This window comes from Xiphophorus hellerii, chromosome 3, assembly GCF_003331165.1.
Source record: "Xiphophorus hellerii strain 12219 chromosome 3, Xiphophorus_hellerii-4.1, whole genome shotgun sequence".
Taxonomy (NCBI): Eukaryota; Metazoa; Chordata; class Actinopteri; order Cyprinodontiformes; family Poeciliidae; genus Xiphophorus; species Xiphophorus hellerii.
This window is the reverse complement of record NC_045674.1, coordinates 6,086,303-6,100,622: the sequence shown is the minus strand read 5'-3', so window position 1 is coordinate 6,100,622 and position 14,320 is coordinate 6,086,303. Positions and strand designations below refer to the sequence as shown.

At 37.8% G+C, this 14,320-nt stretch overlaps 1 protein-coding gene across 1 annotated transcript; it reads right to left on the bottom strand.

Annotated features, from left to right (window-relative positions):
* Nucleotides 1-11,873: 11,873 nt before the first annotated feature.
* Nucleotides 11,874-13,605, bottom strand: LOC116716172 (trypsin-4-like). Its single transcript, XM_032557059.1, has 6 exons — nt 13,566-13,605; nt 13,144-13,360; nt 12,878-13,063; nt 12,536-12,597; nt 12,316-12,440; nt 11,874-12,230 (listed from the first exon to the last, which is right to left on the bottom strand). The coding sequence occupies exons 1-6, from the start codon at nt 13,603-13,605 to the stop codon at nt 12,081-12,083; spliced, it is 780 nt and encodes a 259-aa protein (XP_032412950.1). The 3' UTR covers nt 11,874-12,080.
* Between the last annotated feature and the right edge of the window lie 715 nt (nt 13,606-14,320).

Genomic DNA, 14,320 nt, shown 5'->3' with positions numbered 1-14,320 from the left:
CTGTGATTTAACTAGAGACATGATTACATATTCATCTGCTAATTGAAAAAAGCATTTGTTTTATGTGGCTAAAAGATAGTTTGATGTAAAGTGGAGCTAATGTGCTAACAAACATCAAGTTAAGGACAAACAAATTCAAAAAATAAAAAAAGCCCTGATCCTACATTTTGAAAAACAAAAAGACTAATGGAACTAAATGTCCTTCGTAAAAGAAACTATGAATCTTTTGATTTGATAAGAAATGTTACAATACATTCCTAAGGAACAATCTGTTATGGACAAAATGACTCTTTGTCTTTTCTCTTTCTGTTTTATCTGCTCACATGCACATGGCTGCATGCTGACATAACCATAACATTTAAGACTAGTGTAAGATGATTTATTTTTCCTTTTGAATTAATGTGGTTACATTCAAAACCTGCTTGTCGAAAACGAGTGACAATGTCTGTGAGATTGCCTAGGTGATCTTCAAAGGTTTTCCCCATGCAAATGATGTCATCCAAATAAATGACACAGGTGAAAATGAGGTTTGCCACATTACAACAGACATTATCCAATCATAACATGGACATTGTATCTGCACAACTCTCTGATCCTGTTTTCTTTGAAGTGTATACCTGGGTAAAAAACAAGAAACGTCCCTACCTCAGACAGGTAAAAGGTAGAGTTCAGAGAAAACTTTGGTGGCAGTTTCCTAAGTTATTACTATGTAACGACTTGCTTTGTCGCAAAGGTCAGAGTGCACCAGGGAAACCAGAGGTTTATCAAGTGTTAATTCCATCTGCACTTGTTACAGAAACAATGCATTTTCTTCATGGTAATCCTTGTTCTGGTCATTACAGTGCTGAGCGTACATTTAAGAAAGCATTGACAGTGTGTTATTGGCAAGGAATGAGATCTGAAATTGAAAACTTCTGTAATCTGTGTAAGACATGTGAAGCTTTTAGAAAAGCTGTGCCAAAGCACAGAGCGCCTTTGCAATCTATTCAGACTGACAGACCATTTCAGTTAGTGTGTACTGACATTACTGAACTTCCGGTTACCACTCTTGGTAATAGATATGTGCTTGTGGTACAGGATCATTTTACTAAATATGTAAACGCCTTTGCTATGTCTGACCAAAAGGCTACCACAGTGGCACAGTTACTCTGTGAACGATATATTCCTGAACATGGTGTTCCTGAGGAACTGTTGTCAGATCAGGGACGACAATATGAGTCTGAAATTATTCACCCCATTTGTCAGCGACTGCAGATGACAAAGAAAAGAACCTCCCCATATCACCCAAGAGGGAATGGTACGGTTGAACGGTTTAATCGGACTCTGAAAGAGCAGTTGGCTCGACTCATTCAGGACTATGGAGGCGAATGGGACCACTACCTCCCTGCTGTGGTACTTTCTTTCAACTCTACTCCTCACTCGAGCACAGGGTACTCACCGTATTTCCTTGCTCATGGTAGAGAACCCCGACTACCTGCTAATGTCCATGTTTCATCACCGAAGGTTTCTGATTGCCCACAGAACTATGGCTCAGAACTGGCTACACGGATGGATGCTGCTTTTGAGACTCTTCTTCTCCATCGCGAAGAACAAAGACAAAAACGAGAGTACTATTACAACAAAGACACAAGGTTTAGGCCTTATGCTTGTGGTGATCTGGTATGGATAGATGACCCCACCACACAACGACAAAAGCTTTCCCCAAACTGGACTGGACCATATAAGGTTGTATCTGTGGATGAAAAGGGGCTCCTTTACATGCTGGTGGATGTGAAATATCCTCAGGCTGCGACCAAAGTCATTCATTATGATCGTCTAAACCCTTACCGTAGCTCCACTGACACATCTCCAATAGATGTCACTCAATCTGTATTTCCACCAAACAGGGACACACTGCCGAGATATACTGCTTTGTCGGGTTCATTGCCCTGGTCCTTTGGCCAAGCAGCTACACCTCAGGCAGCAGAAAATGCTAGGTCGTTTCCATCTTCGCCAAGGATTCCAACTGGACTCGTCTCCCATCGGCCTGCACAACCACCCCCCAGCTTGCCACCCACTGGGGGTGCAGTTATTATCAGGTGTGGACGTACCGTTCGGAAGCCACAACGACTACTGTTATGAAAAAAACTTTGTCTATAGAGTTTTTCATGTTAGAGGTTGTAAAACGGGTTCATTTAAAAGCAAACAAAAAAAACAAAAACATGTTGAGAGTTGTTCTTTATGGGGCATTACTATGAGTTTGTGTCCTTTGTTTTGCAACCCCCAGGTGACAAGAGCTACTGATGAGACAGTCTGGACAGATTGTGTTTTGATGATTTATTTTTTTATATATATAACAACTTCATTTGAAATGAGGACATTTCATTTAAAGAGGGGGAAATATGTAAGATGATTTATTTTTCCTTTTGAATTAATGTGGTTATATACAAGATCAGTTACTACAGTTGATCCATAGTTAAGGAATTGTGCTGTGCCTTTGAGAGCCATTTCTTTCTTCTTCGTTGGTTATTTTTTTAGGTGTGCCCGAGACGTGTTCTGTTCTGTTAAAAAATGGAGGTTGAATAAAAGTCTGGACAGCTACGCTATTCCCTCTCAGTGTTCTGCTCTTTCTCCACCCACGACCTCTTATTCTACGATAACACCAATTCAATTAACATCGTAGTGTTACACTAGCAATAGAAATAACGGCCTGTTAATATCTCAGACCATGCATTATATATACAGTATATATATAACCCATTTCATGCATAGCAGACAGTGGACATCTATCCAAAAGCCATTTTCTTGTGTTTATATGGATTTTTATTTTGTAAATAGACACAAACAACTGAAGTGGACACTAGTGCACTGCCAACTACTGGCCATCCACTGCAAGTCCAAGAAAATTTTGTCAATCCAATATGGCAGAAAATAAAAAAGCATACGACCAACAGGCATGTGAAGAGGTAGAGCAGGGCAGAGGGTCTTTGAGCCCCTACCCCTTTTGTCTTTGATGCCTCTAGTGCCCTTTTTGTGTTTTTTTAACTGTGTGTCAGGAGCTCTGCTTGTGGCCCTCAACAATATTATTTAGCTAAATATAATGAGTTAGCAAAATTAATGAGTCTGGCATCCCAGGGTCTAATAATGAGGATTCTATGTTTCTCTCTTCAGACACCAGGCCCATGCTGAGGAGGAGGGGATGGATCTGCGCCCTCTAACTATCAGATTATGGGCAAGAATTTTTTTTTCCAACATACACTTGTGAATAAAAACGTAGGTCTCTGATGTTGAAGTTAGAAAAACTGTTTCTATTTATTTTTCGTAATTGTCCTCATAATAGAGGGAAAACTCTTGCTTCTGGCTATAATTTCATCATTCTACCCCAGTGCTGGACTAAATGCCCAGTTTGCTACAAGCAGCCTGAATCGGTCCAACCACTGTGGGTCAGAACCAGATATCCTGATACAAAGAAACGGTACCGCGACTGTCACCACGACGCAGCTCAAAGCCCTGGTACCACCTGCTCACTGTTCGCTCAGGATAGTTGCTGTAAAAAAATTTTAACTGTAAAAGAGAAAGATTTTCTACAATAATTTTTATGTTAAATTTGTGGCAACCATTAATTAGTTTTGCCTGTTTTTAAATATTTTCTTAAAACTTTCATTCTAGATTTTGACTTTTAAATAGTTTTTAAATTATTGAACTTTTTATTTCCTTTGTGTCTTTATTAAAAATGTGATATATTTAAATTATTTTCATGTTATTAGGATTTTATTATTTGTTAATTGTTGTATTATGTGACTTGTTTCATTATTTTTGTGTACAGCTTTTTGGTCTTGTTGGAGTTTAATGTTCTCTAGAAGTAAATCAGGAATAGTAACTCCAGAGCTGCAGAGTTTAGATGCTGCATGTTCATTTAGATAGATAAATCTTTATTGTCATTGTCACAAGGATAACGAAATTTAAAAGGTGCCATCAGTCAGTGCATATGCTTAAAAACAAAAAATAACCGTCTCACAATTCACACACAATGTAAGAATTAAGAAATAACTGGTAAAAAATAAATAAATAAGAACAGCCACATTCTCACATACATCATTTATGATGATTAATGGTTGTTTTTGATTGCATTTAGTTTTGTTATTGCTATCGGGTATTTCTGATATAAAAGACAAAAACTGAATAAATAAATTACTTCTGATGTTCCTCTTCATGTGATTTAAAACTCATGTCACATTTTCAGACTCAGTTCAGGGAAAATCAACTGAACAAAATTAAACCACGAATGTAAAGACAATTAGCCAGGAAATGTTTATTTTTCATGCATTTATTGATTCATTTTTCATTTCTGAGACAGAGAAAGATCCATTAGGGAGATCAAGGTTAGATGAGAAAAAACAAAACTATTGATTTATCCTAATTCTACAAACATGTGGATCAAACTGGTCAAGATACAATAATGAAATTTTATCTGAGAGGAAATTTGATGAGAATTATATTTCTTGATAGTTTATGTTTTATTTAGACCCGATTGTTGTTTTTATCCATCCAATGTATTCACACACATCCATGATGGAAACTGGGCTGTGACATTCAGAGTCTGTTCCACCTGGAGAAATCACACCATAAATCTTGCCGTTGAACATCACTGCTGAACCAGCGTCGCCCTGTAGAAAAAATTATATCAATATATTTATGTTGTAAAACAGAAAAGTAGTCAAATCACTGTAGAGAGATATTGAAGAAACAAACTTACATAACACACATCCTTGTTCTGTGCTTTAGCAGAGAATACATGCCCATATGTTGGCAGGAAATGGGAAGCCTTAACAACTGGCATGTCGACACACTGAAGTTGTGTTGCAGCAACAGCATTGGATACTGTAGAGAAACATGAGAATCATAAACATGTTCACTCAACCTTCTCTGTAGATACAGAAACAAAGATTTTATTCTCATAACTTCACACTGTCTCTCACTTTGCAGATTATTGGTTTCTCCCTCTCCTGCCAGCTGAACAGTGTCACCACTGAAACACAATTAGAATAAAATGTAAAAATACAAGATAACAATGTAGAAAATTGTTACAAAGAACAATGAAGGAACAGAAAATGAATCCATGAAGGACTTTATCCACTGACACAGGAGTTTCCACCTCCTGTGTCAGTGACATCATACTGCGTCCTTTACATCTCTGGTCCAACACACCCAGTGATGGCATAATTACTTTGAAAAAGTAACTTTAATTGGATTACTGAGTACCCCTTGAAAAAGTAACTTAGTTAGATTACTGATTACTTGATTTGGAAAGTAACTAAGTTACATTAAAAGTAACTTTTTTAGTTTCTTTCAGCAGCTGCTAACAACAACACTGTGAAAATTAAATTGATCTTTGCCAATACTTAATTGCAAGTTATTTTATAATGGTAACATCAACAATGTGTCTCCACTTATAAGGTTGAACTGAAGAGGAGATATTTAATGGTTACAATAGTACAAAAAAAACGTTAGTAATTTGTGTGTATTTTTGTGTGTTCCACTATTGTCTGGAAAACTCTAAGAAGGATTTTGAAGCCCCCACCCCCTGCCCCAGCCTCCAAGTTCTGTGTTACGGCCCTGCGTTTGCTGTCACAGCGCAGCGCACAGAGCTCCTCCTGCGGCTCCACTAGTCAGATGGCTGAAGCACAGATTTGTGACACTTATCTTAATATTAATAATTATAATGCCGTTTAGTTGCACATTTTTACAAACTCGTTCATTCGTGTCTGTTTTTACGTTTATTACGCTGTTCATATTAGTCTTGATGTTTACAATTTTCTGGAGGGCAACGCATAGCTGGACGTAATTAACAGGTAATATATTAAATTGACATTAACAAAGACACAGCGGGAAGGATCATCCGGGAATAGATGGACCTGGAAGGCCTAACTAAAACTAACTGGATGTCAGACACATTCTGCGGTTTATTATGAGTCTCTGCGTATTTCCAAGCCTAAAAGAGCAACTTCACGTTCAAAACGAGCTCAAAAACGCAGCCCACAACTCATTAAATTTGCAAGCGACTATCCCAAAGCCGCTTATAATAATCGGACTTGGCAACTGAAACTCAAAATAGTTCCTGTTTTTCCACCAACAAAATGCGCATCTCTCTTCTCCCTCAATTATTTACATTTCTGTCACTGCTGACGCTGTCACATAGAAACGGCGATCACTCGACAAGATGTGTAGAGTAGATACAATTAAATTCCAAAATAAAATAGTAAAGCACAGTAACACAAAGTGATTTCGATAAATAACTGTAGTCTGACTACTGGATTTGAAATAGCAACGCGTTAGATTACTCGTTACTGAAAAAAGTGGTCAGACATCATTAACACGTTACTTAGGAACGTGTTAATGCCATCACTGAACACACCTGAGCTAAACGGCTTCTAATTCTGCTGGTGGCCTGATTACCTGACTCAGGTGTGCTGAAGCAGAGGCAGCAGGACTGGAGACAGAAAATCTGAAGTCATGTTTTTGATCAGAGAAAGATTTACATTTTAGGGCGATTACTGCAGTCTGGTAGTGGAGCAAGTGGGACATCATTTACTGGTCTCTGAAGCTTCAGCAACATGATGTCATGCTGTGAGCCTTCGGAAGCATAAACCACAGGATTGGCTTTGATTCTGGGAGTCCTCGGTTTAGAAGTCCCTGGGTGAACTTTTAACTTTGCCACATTAATCCTGCAGAAAAGGTCAGATTATAATGAACACACAGAAAACCTGCAGATAAAACTGTGTTAATGCCTCCTTCTTACCATCCTGTTTTCGACGTCCAGCAGGAAGCTGAAGTCAGGATCCAGTTAGGGTGGATCAGAGATCCTCCACACAATATCCTATGAGAACGACTCATGCCCTCCAGCCGAACATGAAAAAGACGCCCCGTGTTATCACAGTAATTACCTCCAATGATTCTCTTCTGCAGAGAAACGTCTGAGTTCACTGAAACACCTGAAGAAGAAAAAGGAGGACTTTACTCAGAAACCAGGTGCAAACATGGCTGCTGGAACAGAAAAAGGATAAACAGTTACAGATTAAAAAGCATCACAGTTCATATGCAAGGAAGTTTCAGTCTGAAACAGAATCAGAGGAAAGTTTGAGAGTCACAGAGAGCAGCAGCCTCCCTGGAACCAGTGGAAGTGTCTCCAGTGTCTCCAGTTTCTCCAGTGTTTCTGACTCACCCAGCCCCAGCAGCAGCAGCAGAACTTTCAGCAGAGCCATTGCTGGTCCAGCTTCCTGTGAATGTCTGCAGTAATGCAACAGCTTTTAAACTCTGTTCACAACTTCCTGCTGGAAAGAAAGCCACCAATCACAGGACAGTCACTGATCTGCGCTGCCATCTGCATACAGATTAACTTTAGCAAAAGAAACTTGAAAAAAGTTCTTGTTCCATTGACAGATTATTTCACTAATATCCAAACATTTCCCCTCTTATAACTTAAATAATCAGCCAATGAAACAATAACTTTTCATGAATTTTAAGGAATTGACTTAAAACAAGCAGATCCTATATTTGGCTGCAAAGTTATTTATAAGTTAGTTTTGCCTTACCTAGAATGAACTGAGAGATTTACATTAGAAACTAGACAAAATAATCAGTAAGTTTTCTGCTTTTGCAGTGCACAAGCTTGCAATGAGTTTTGCTCAAGTGAAAACTTGATTGTAAACTTGATGAAATAAAACAGATTTTCTGGAGAAAGAGCAACTCTTCCTGGTTTTCAGGTTGATGTTTTTTGAGAAAAATGTTTTGGTTTCCAATGTACAAAAATTCACATCTGCCTTTGCTCCTGAAAGTAGAATCATTTTGTTATTGATGAGGTGTGAAAATGACCCTTGTTGAGAATAAATAATTCTGTTTTCTTCTATCTCTTTTAGCTATTTACATGCTTGATTACACATACATGCATTCACATAGATCACATCCTCACAAAAGCTAAAGGAAATTACATGTTAGGAAACATCCTGAAAGCTAAGGCTAAAGGATGTAAAGGAACGCTCTGTTCAGGCCGTAGCTTAGATAGAGGCTAACAAAGGGAATTACAAACCTGTTTGATGCTGAAGAGTAACAGTCTGTGATTTAACTAGAGATGTGATTACATATTCATCTGCTAACTGATAAAAAGCATTTGTTTCATGTGGCTAAAAGTTAGTTTGGTGTAAAGTGGAGCAAATGTGCTAACAAAAAATCAAGTCAAGGATAAAATAAATACAAAAAATAGAAAAGAGGCCCTGATGCTACATTGTGAAAAACAAAAAGACTAATGGAACTAAATGTCCTTCGTAAAAGAAACTATGAATCTTTTGATTTGATAAGAAATGTTACAATAAATTCCTAAGGAACAATCTGTTATGGACAAAATGACTCTGTCTTTTTTCTGTTTTATCTGCTCACATGCACACGGCTGCATGCTGACATAACCATAATATTTAAGACTAGCAATAGAAATAACGGCCTGTTAATATCTCAGACCATGCATTATATATATATATAACCCATTTCATGCATAGCAGACAGTGGACATCTATCCAAAAGCCATTATCTTGTATTTATATGAATTTTTATTTTGTAAATAGACACAAACAACTGAAGTGGACACTATGTTTCTCTGCCTCCAAGTTGTTCAGACACCAGGCCCATGCTGAGGAGGAGGGGATGGATCTGCGCCCTCTAACTATCAGATTATGGGCAAGAATTTTTTTTTCCAACATACACTTGTGAATAAAAACGTAGGTCTCTGATGTTGAAGTTAGAAAAACTGTTTCTATTTATTTTTCGTAATTGTCCTCATAATAGAGGGAAAACTCTTTGCCCAGAAGAGAAAAAGCCAGAAGAGAAAACTTCTGGCTCTCATTTCATCATTCTACCCCAGTGCTGGACTAAATGCCCAGTTTGCTACAAGCAGCCTGAATCGGTCCAACCACTGTGGGTCAGAACCAGGTATCCTGATATAAAGAAACGGTACCGCGACTGTCGCCACGACGCAGCTCAAAGTCCTGGTACCACCTGCTCACTGTTCGCTCTCTGCTTCACCTTAACGTTTCTACCAGGCGAGTTAAAGCAGCTGCTGATGGGACCTGGACTGGAGGTGAGCGGCTGTGAATAGAAGGTACTGCAGAACCTCAACTGCTAAAAGAAGATTCAGCTCATAGCATCTGGAGCTCACAAAAATGTCACAAACATTAGCGAAAATACTTCACCAATAATTTGAACCGCAGCATAAAGCCAAACATTTCACAATTAAATAAATCCAAATGTCCCAAAAGCATCGGAGGACTGGCATAGGGGCCACCTGGGACTCCAGGTAGATTATATTTCAGAGGTGCAGCGCAATTTCAATTTCACACTGATTTTTAGTCAATGGGGCACACGATTTGGAAGATACTGAAGAAAACCTTATTTTATTTAATATTAAAATGATTTAAAATATTTAATATGACTTAAAATTTTAATAGAGGATAGTGCGTGTCATGTAAAAGCATGAATTTGTTTGTATCAATTTGAGTTAGATCCTTTTCACTCGCAAGGAGAACAGACAGAGATGTGCTTCAGTTACAATCTCCACCTATTCTGAAAGCACATTCTGCTGCACCTCTCTTTTTATTGACAATCATCCCCTAGTTACAATACACGTTTCAGCTCTAATCAAAACATATGCAGCTGCAACGTGATTCACATTTCATAAGATAGACTAGAACGTTTACTACAAACAGTATAACTGTATCAGCACCATTACGCTATTCGCTATCATTTTATAAACATGAAGAATAGGATGTCCTTCTGCTGAGCAGCCGTCTGATTAGAACTGGTGCCGGTTGTCTTTGCGTCCTTCAGCAGGGCTTTCTTCAATATACTGAGAAACACTATAAGCCGCTACTTTTTTCCCAGGCTTTGAACTATGCAGCTTACAGCCCGGTGCGGCTTTTCTGTGGATTTTTCTTCAACCACCAGGGGGCTCTTTAGCAGGAAGTGAATCATTGGAAGTCAAAATTGGAGATCAAAGAAGAAAACGCTAATTTTCAATTAGAAAAAGCACATGCTAGCAGCAGGCACGATGAAGAAATTTCTTAAACTCATACTTCTTCATCATGGAAACTACATGAAGTAGTTCATATGATGCAGCTTTTAAGTTGAAGGCTTTCGATCTGGTAGTACAGGAGGGAAATAGAGCTGCTGCACTTAAGCTCGGTGTGAACGAATCCATGGTTCGGCGTTTGAGACGGAAGGCTGTGTCCTTAATAAATCCAGCAGATGTGAAAAACTGAGAATGGCGGAGATATCAGCGGCTTTCAGCCCGGTGCGGCTTATATATGTATGTTTCCAGTTTTAAAAAAAATCTTTAAAGATGCAGCTTATAGTGAGGTGTGCTCTATAGTCCTGAAAATACAGTATATATCTTGACGGAAATGCATGTGTAAGGACAAGGAAAGACAATATATATATTCTGCTTTTATTTTTTTATTATGTCCGTTTTGGTCCTCCATAATTTGTGAACAAACACAAGGATTACACCATATTGTAGCAAAGTTAACACAACAATCAAACTAACATAAAAAATTATGTAGAGGTAACCCCTCTGAGCTTTTTGGATCTTTAAAGCAGTCTGCAGCCAAGATGTTATAGAGGTTAAACAGTCAGATATTTTCAGGGCTTATTTAGTAAAATAGCAGTAAATTTGCTTATTTCATAACTGCATAACCAGCGATCTTCTCTCCTCTGGTCTCTTTAACAGCTACAGTCTCAGATCAACTCAGCCCTCCAGGACTGACAGCAGCAGAAACAGCAACATTATACCTATTAGAGAAACAGAAATTACATTTGCTTTGCATTGTCCCCACATGATGACAATGATACAGTATGATCCGATTAACTATTAGATTCTTGAGTAATATAGGTTGTTGCTATGTAGTTGTACGATGTTTTAAGATCTTGTTCAGTGTGCCCCTTTTTAACTTTGAGCCCCCGGCCCTCCAAAGGTCTCTGCACGGCCCTGAGGCAAACCTTCTTTTCTGTTTAATTTGATTTAATATGATCAGTGAACAACATTGTAACAATAAAATATTTAATGATATATCTTAGCAGTACTAACATCTTTTTAACTTTTCCAGATGTTGCTATAAAATTTACAGAGAACTTCTGTCATATTTAGACTTTTGAAAACCAAATTGTAATTTCTGAGAGTTTTACATAACAAACATATAAAATAGATTTTAATTTCAACAGTGAAAAGATATAAATATTTTTGCACTCCCTCCTTTGTTTTGTAGAGGATTTGCATGATAATCTTTTTAAGATTATTCTTTTTTATGGCCTTACGTATACCTATAAAGAAATTAAAAATTAAAATGAACAATGACACTTTAACTGCAAAAGAAGAAAATTTTCTACAATCATTTTTATGTTAAATTTGTGGCAACCGAAAGCTACCATTAATTAGTTTCACTTGTTTTTAAATATTTTCTTAAAACATTTTTCATTCCAGATTTTGATTTTTAAAGTTTTTTTAAAGGATTGAACTTTTCTAAAAGTGCCTTTATTTTTGCATTATTAGGATTTTATTATTTGTTAATTGTATTATGTGACTTCTGTTTCATTATTTTTGTGCACAGCTCTTTGGTCTTGTTGGAGTTTAAAGTTCTCTAGAAGTAAATCAGGAATAGTAACTCCAGAGCTGCAGAGTTTAGATGCTGCATGTTCATTTCTGATGTAAAATACAGACAAAAACCGAATAAATAAATTACTTCTGGGTTCCTCTTTATGCGATTTAAAACTTGTCACATTTTCAGACTCAGTTGAGGGAAAATATCAACTTAACAAACTGAACCATGAATGTAAAGATGATCAGCCAAGAAATGTTTCTTTTTCAGGCATTTATTAATTCATTTTTCATTTCTGAGACAGAGAAAGATCCATTAGGGAGATCAAGGTTAGATGAGAAAAAATAAAGCTATTGATTTATCCTGATTCTACAAACATGTGGATCAAACTGGTCAAGATACAATTATAAAATTATATCTGAGATGAAATTTTGATGAGAATTAAATTTCATGATAGTTTATGTTTTATTTAAGCCCGATTGTTGTTTTTATCCATCCAATGTATTCACACACATCATTTATGTAAACTGGTCTCTGACATGCATGGATTGGTCCAGTTTCAACAATCACACCATAAATCATGTTGTTGTACACTGCTGCTCCGCCGGATTCGCCCTGTAGAAAAATTTATAGTGACATATTTTTTTATGTTTTAAAAAAGAAAAGTCTTCTAATCACTTTATTGAAGAAACAATCTTACACGACATGAATCCTTGTTCGGTGCTGCAATGGAGAATACATGTCCATATTTTGGCTGGACTTGGGAAATCTCAACAACGTTCATGTCGACACACTGAAGATGTGCTGGAATTTCACCATCGGTCACTGGAGAGAAACATGAGAATATACATGTTCTTCACTCGACCTCTGTAGAGATAGAGACAAAGATTTTATTTTCATAACTTCAATATTTCTCTCACATCGTCGATTATTGGGGCCGGTTGTCGTTGCTCCCTCTCCTGCCAGCTGAACAATGTCACCACTGAAACAATTAGAATAAAATGTAAAAATACAAGATAACAATGTAGAAAATTGTTATGAAGAACAGAAAATAAATCCATGAAGGACTTCATCCACTGACATAGGAGTTTCCACCTCCAGTCCCCAGTGACGTTGTACTGCGTCCTTTAAATGTGTCTCTGGTCCAACACACCTGAGCTAAACTGGTGGCCTGATTACCTGACTCAGGTGTGCTGAAGCAGAGGCAGCAGGACTGGAGACAGAAAATCTGAAGTCATGTTGTTGATCAGAGAAAGACTTACATTTTAAGACGATAACTGCAGTCTGGTAGCTGAGCAAGTGGGACATTTGTTACTCTTTTTTGAAGCTTGAGCAACATGATGCCATGCTCCCGGCTGCCGTCAGTATACAGCACAGGATTGTGTGTGACTATGTGATGCTGCTCTTCACCAGTCCGTGGATGAACTTTTACAACTACTACTTCAAGCCTGCAAAAAAGGTTAGATTATTATGAACACACAGAAAACCTGATCATCTGCAGATAAAACTGTTAATGTCTCTTTCCTACCTCCTTGTCTCTGACTTCCAGCAGTGAGTTGCAGTCAGGATCCATTTAGGGTGGATCAGAGATCCTCCACAAATTGTCTTACTATGTCCTGCGGTGCCCTCCAGCCGAACATGATAAAGACGCTCCGTGTCAGCACAATTATGACCTCCAATGATTCTCTTCTGCAGAGAAACATCTGAGTTCACGGAAACACCTGAAGAAGCAAAGAAGGACTTTACTCAGAAACCAGGTGCAAACATGGCTGCTAGAACAGAAAAGGGATAAACAGTTACAGATTAAAAACCATCACAGTTCATATGCAAAAAAGTTTCAGTCTGAAACAGAATCAGAGGGAAATGTGAGAGTCACAGAGAGCAGCAGCCTCCCTGGAACCAGTGGAAGTGTCTCCAGTGTGTCCAGTTTCTCCAGTGTTTCTGACTCACCCAGCCCCAGCAGCAGCAGCAGAACCTTCAGCAGAGCCATTGCTGGTCCAGCTTCCTGTGAATGTCTGCAGTAATGCAACAGCTTTTAAACTCTGTTCACAACTTCCTGCTGGAAAGAAAGCCACCAATTACAGGACAGACACTGATCTGTCCAATCACAGGACAGACACTGATCTGCGCTGCCATCTGCATACAGAGTAACTTTAACATCTCATCGTTCTAAAGAAACTTGAAAAAAGTTCTTGTTCCATTGACAGATTATTTCACTAGTAACCAAACATTTCCCCTCTCATATTGTAAATAATCAGCCAATGAAACAAGAACTTTTTCATCAGTATTAAGGAATTGACTAAAAATAACCAGATCCTTTATTTTGCTGCAAAGGTACTGGTAAGTTTAGCATTTTCTCAAGTGAACTGAGAGATTTACACTTGAAACTAGATTAAAAATAATTGCTAAATTTTCTGTTTTTGCAGCACACAAGCTTGCAGTGAGTTTTGCTCAAGTGAAAACTAGATGGTAAACTTAATGAAATAAAACAGATTTTCTAGAGAAAGAGTGATTCGTCCTTGTTTTAAGGTTGATGATTTTTTTAGGAAAGAACTGTTTGGTTTCCAATCTACAAAAATTCACATCTGCCTTTGCTCACAAAGGTAGAATCATTTTGTTTATTGATGAGCGGTGAAAATTACCCTCTATGCAAACAGAAAAGTGTTTGCTTCTGTTATTTTGAAAAACAATATTACAGTGCTGGG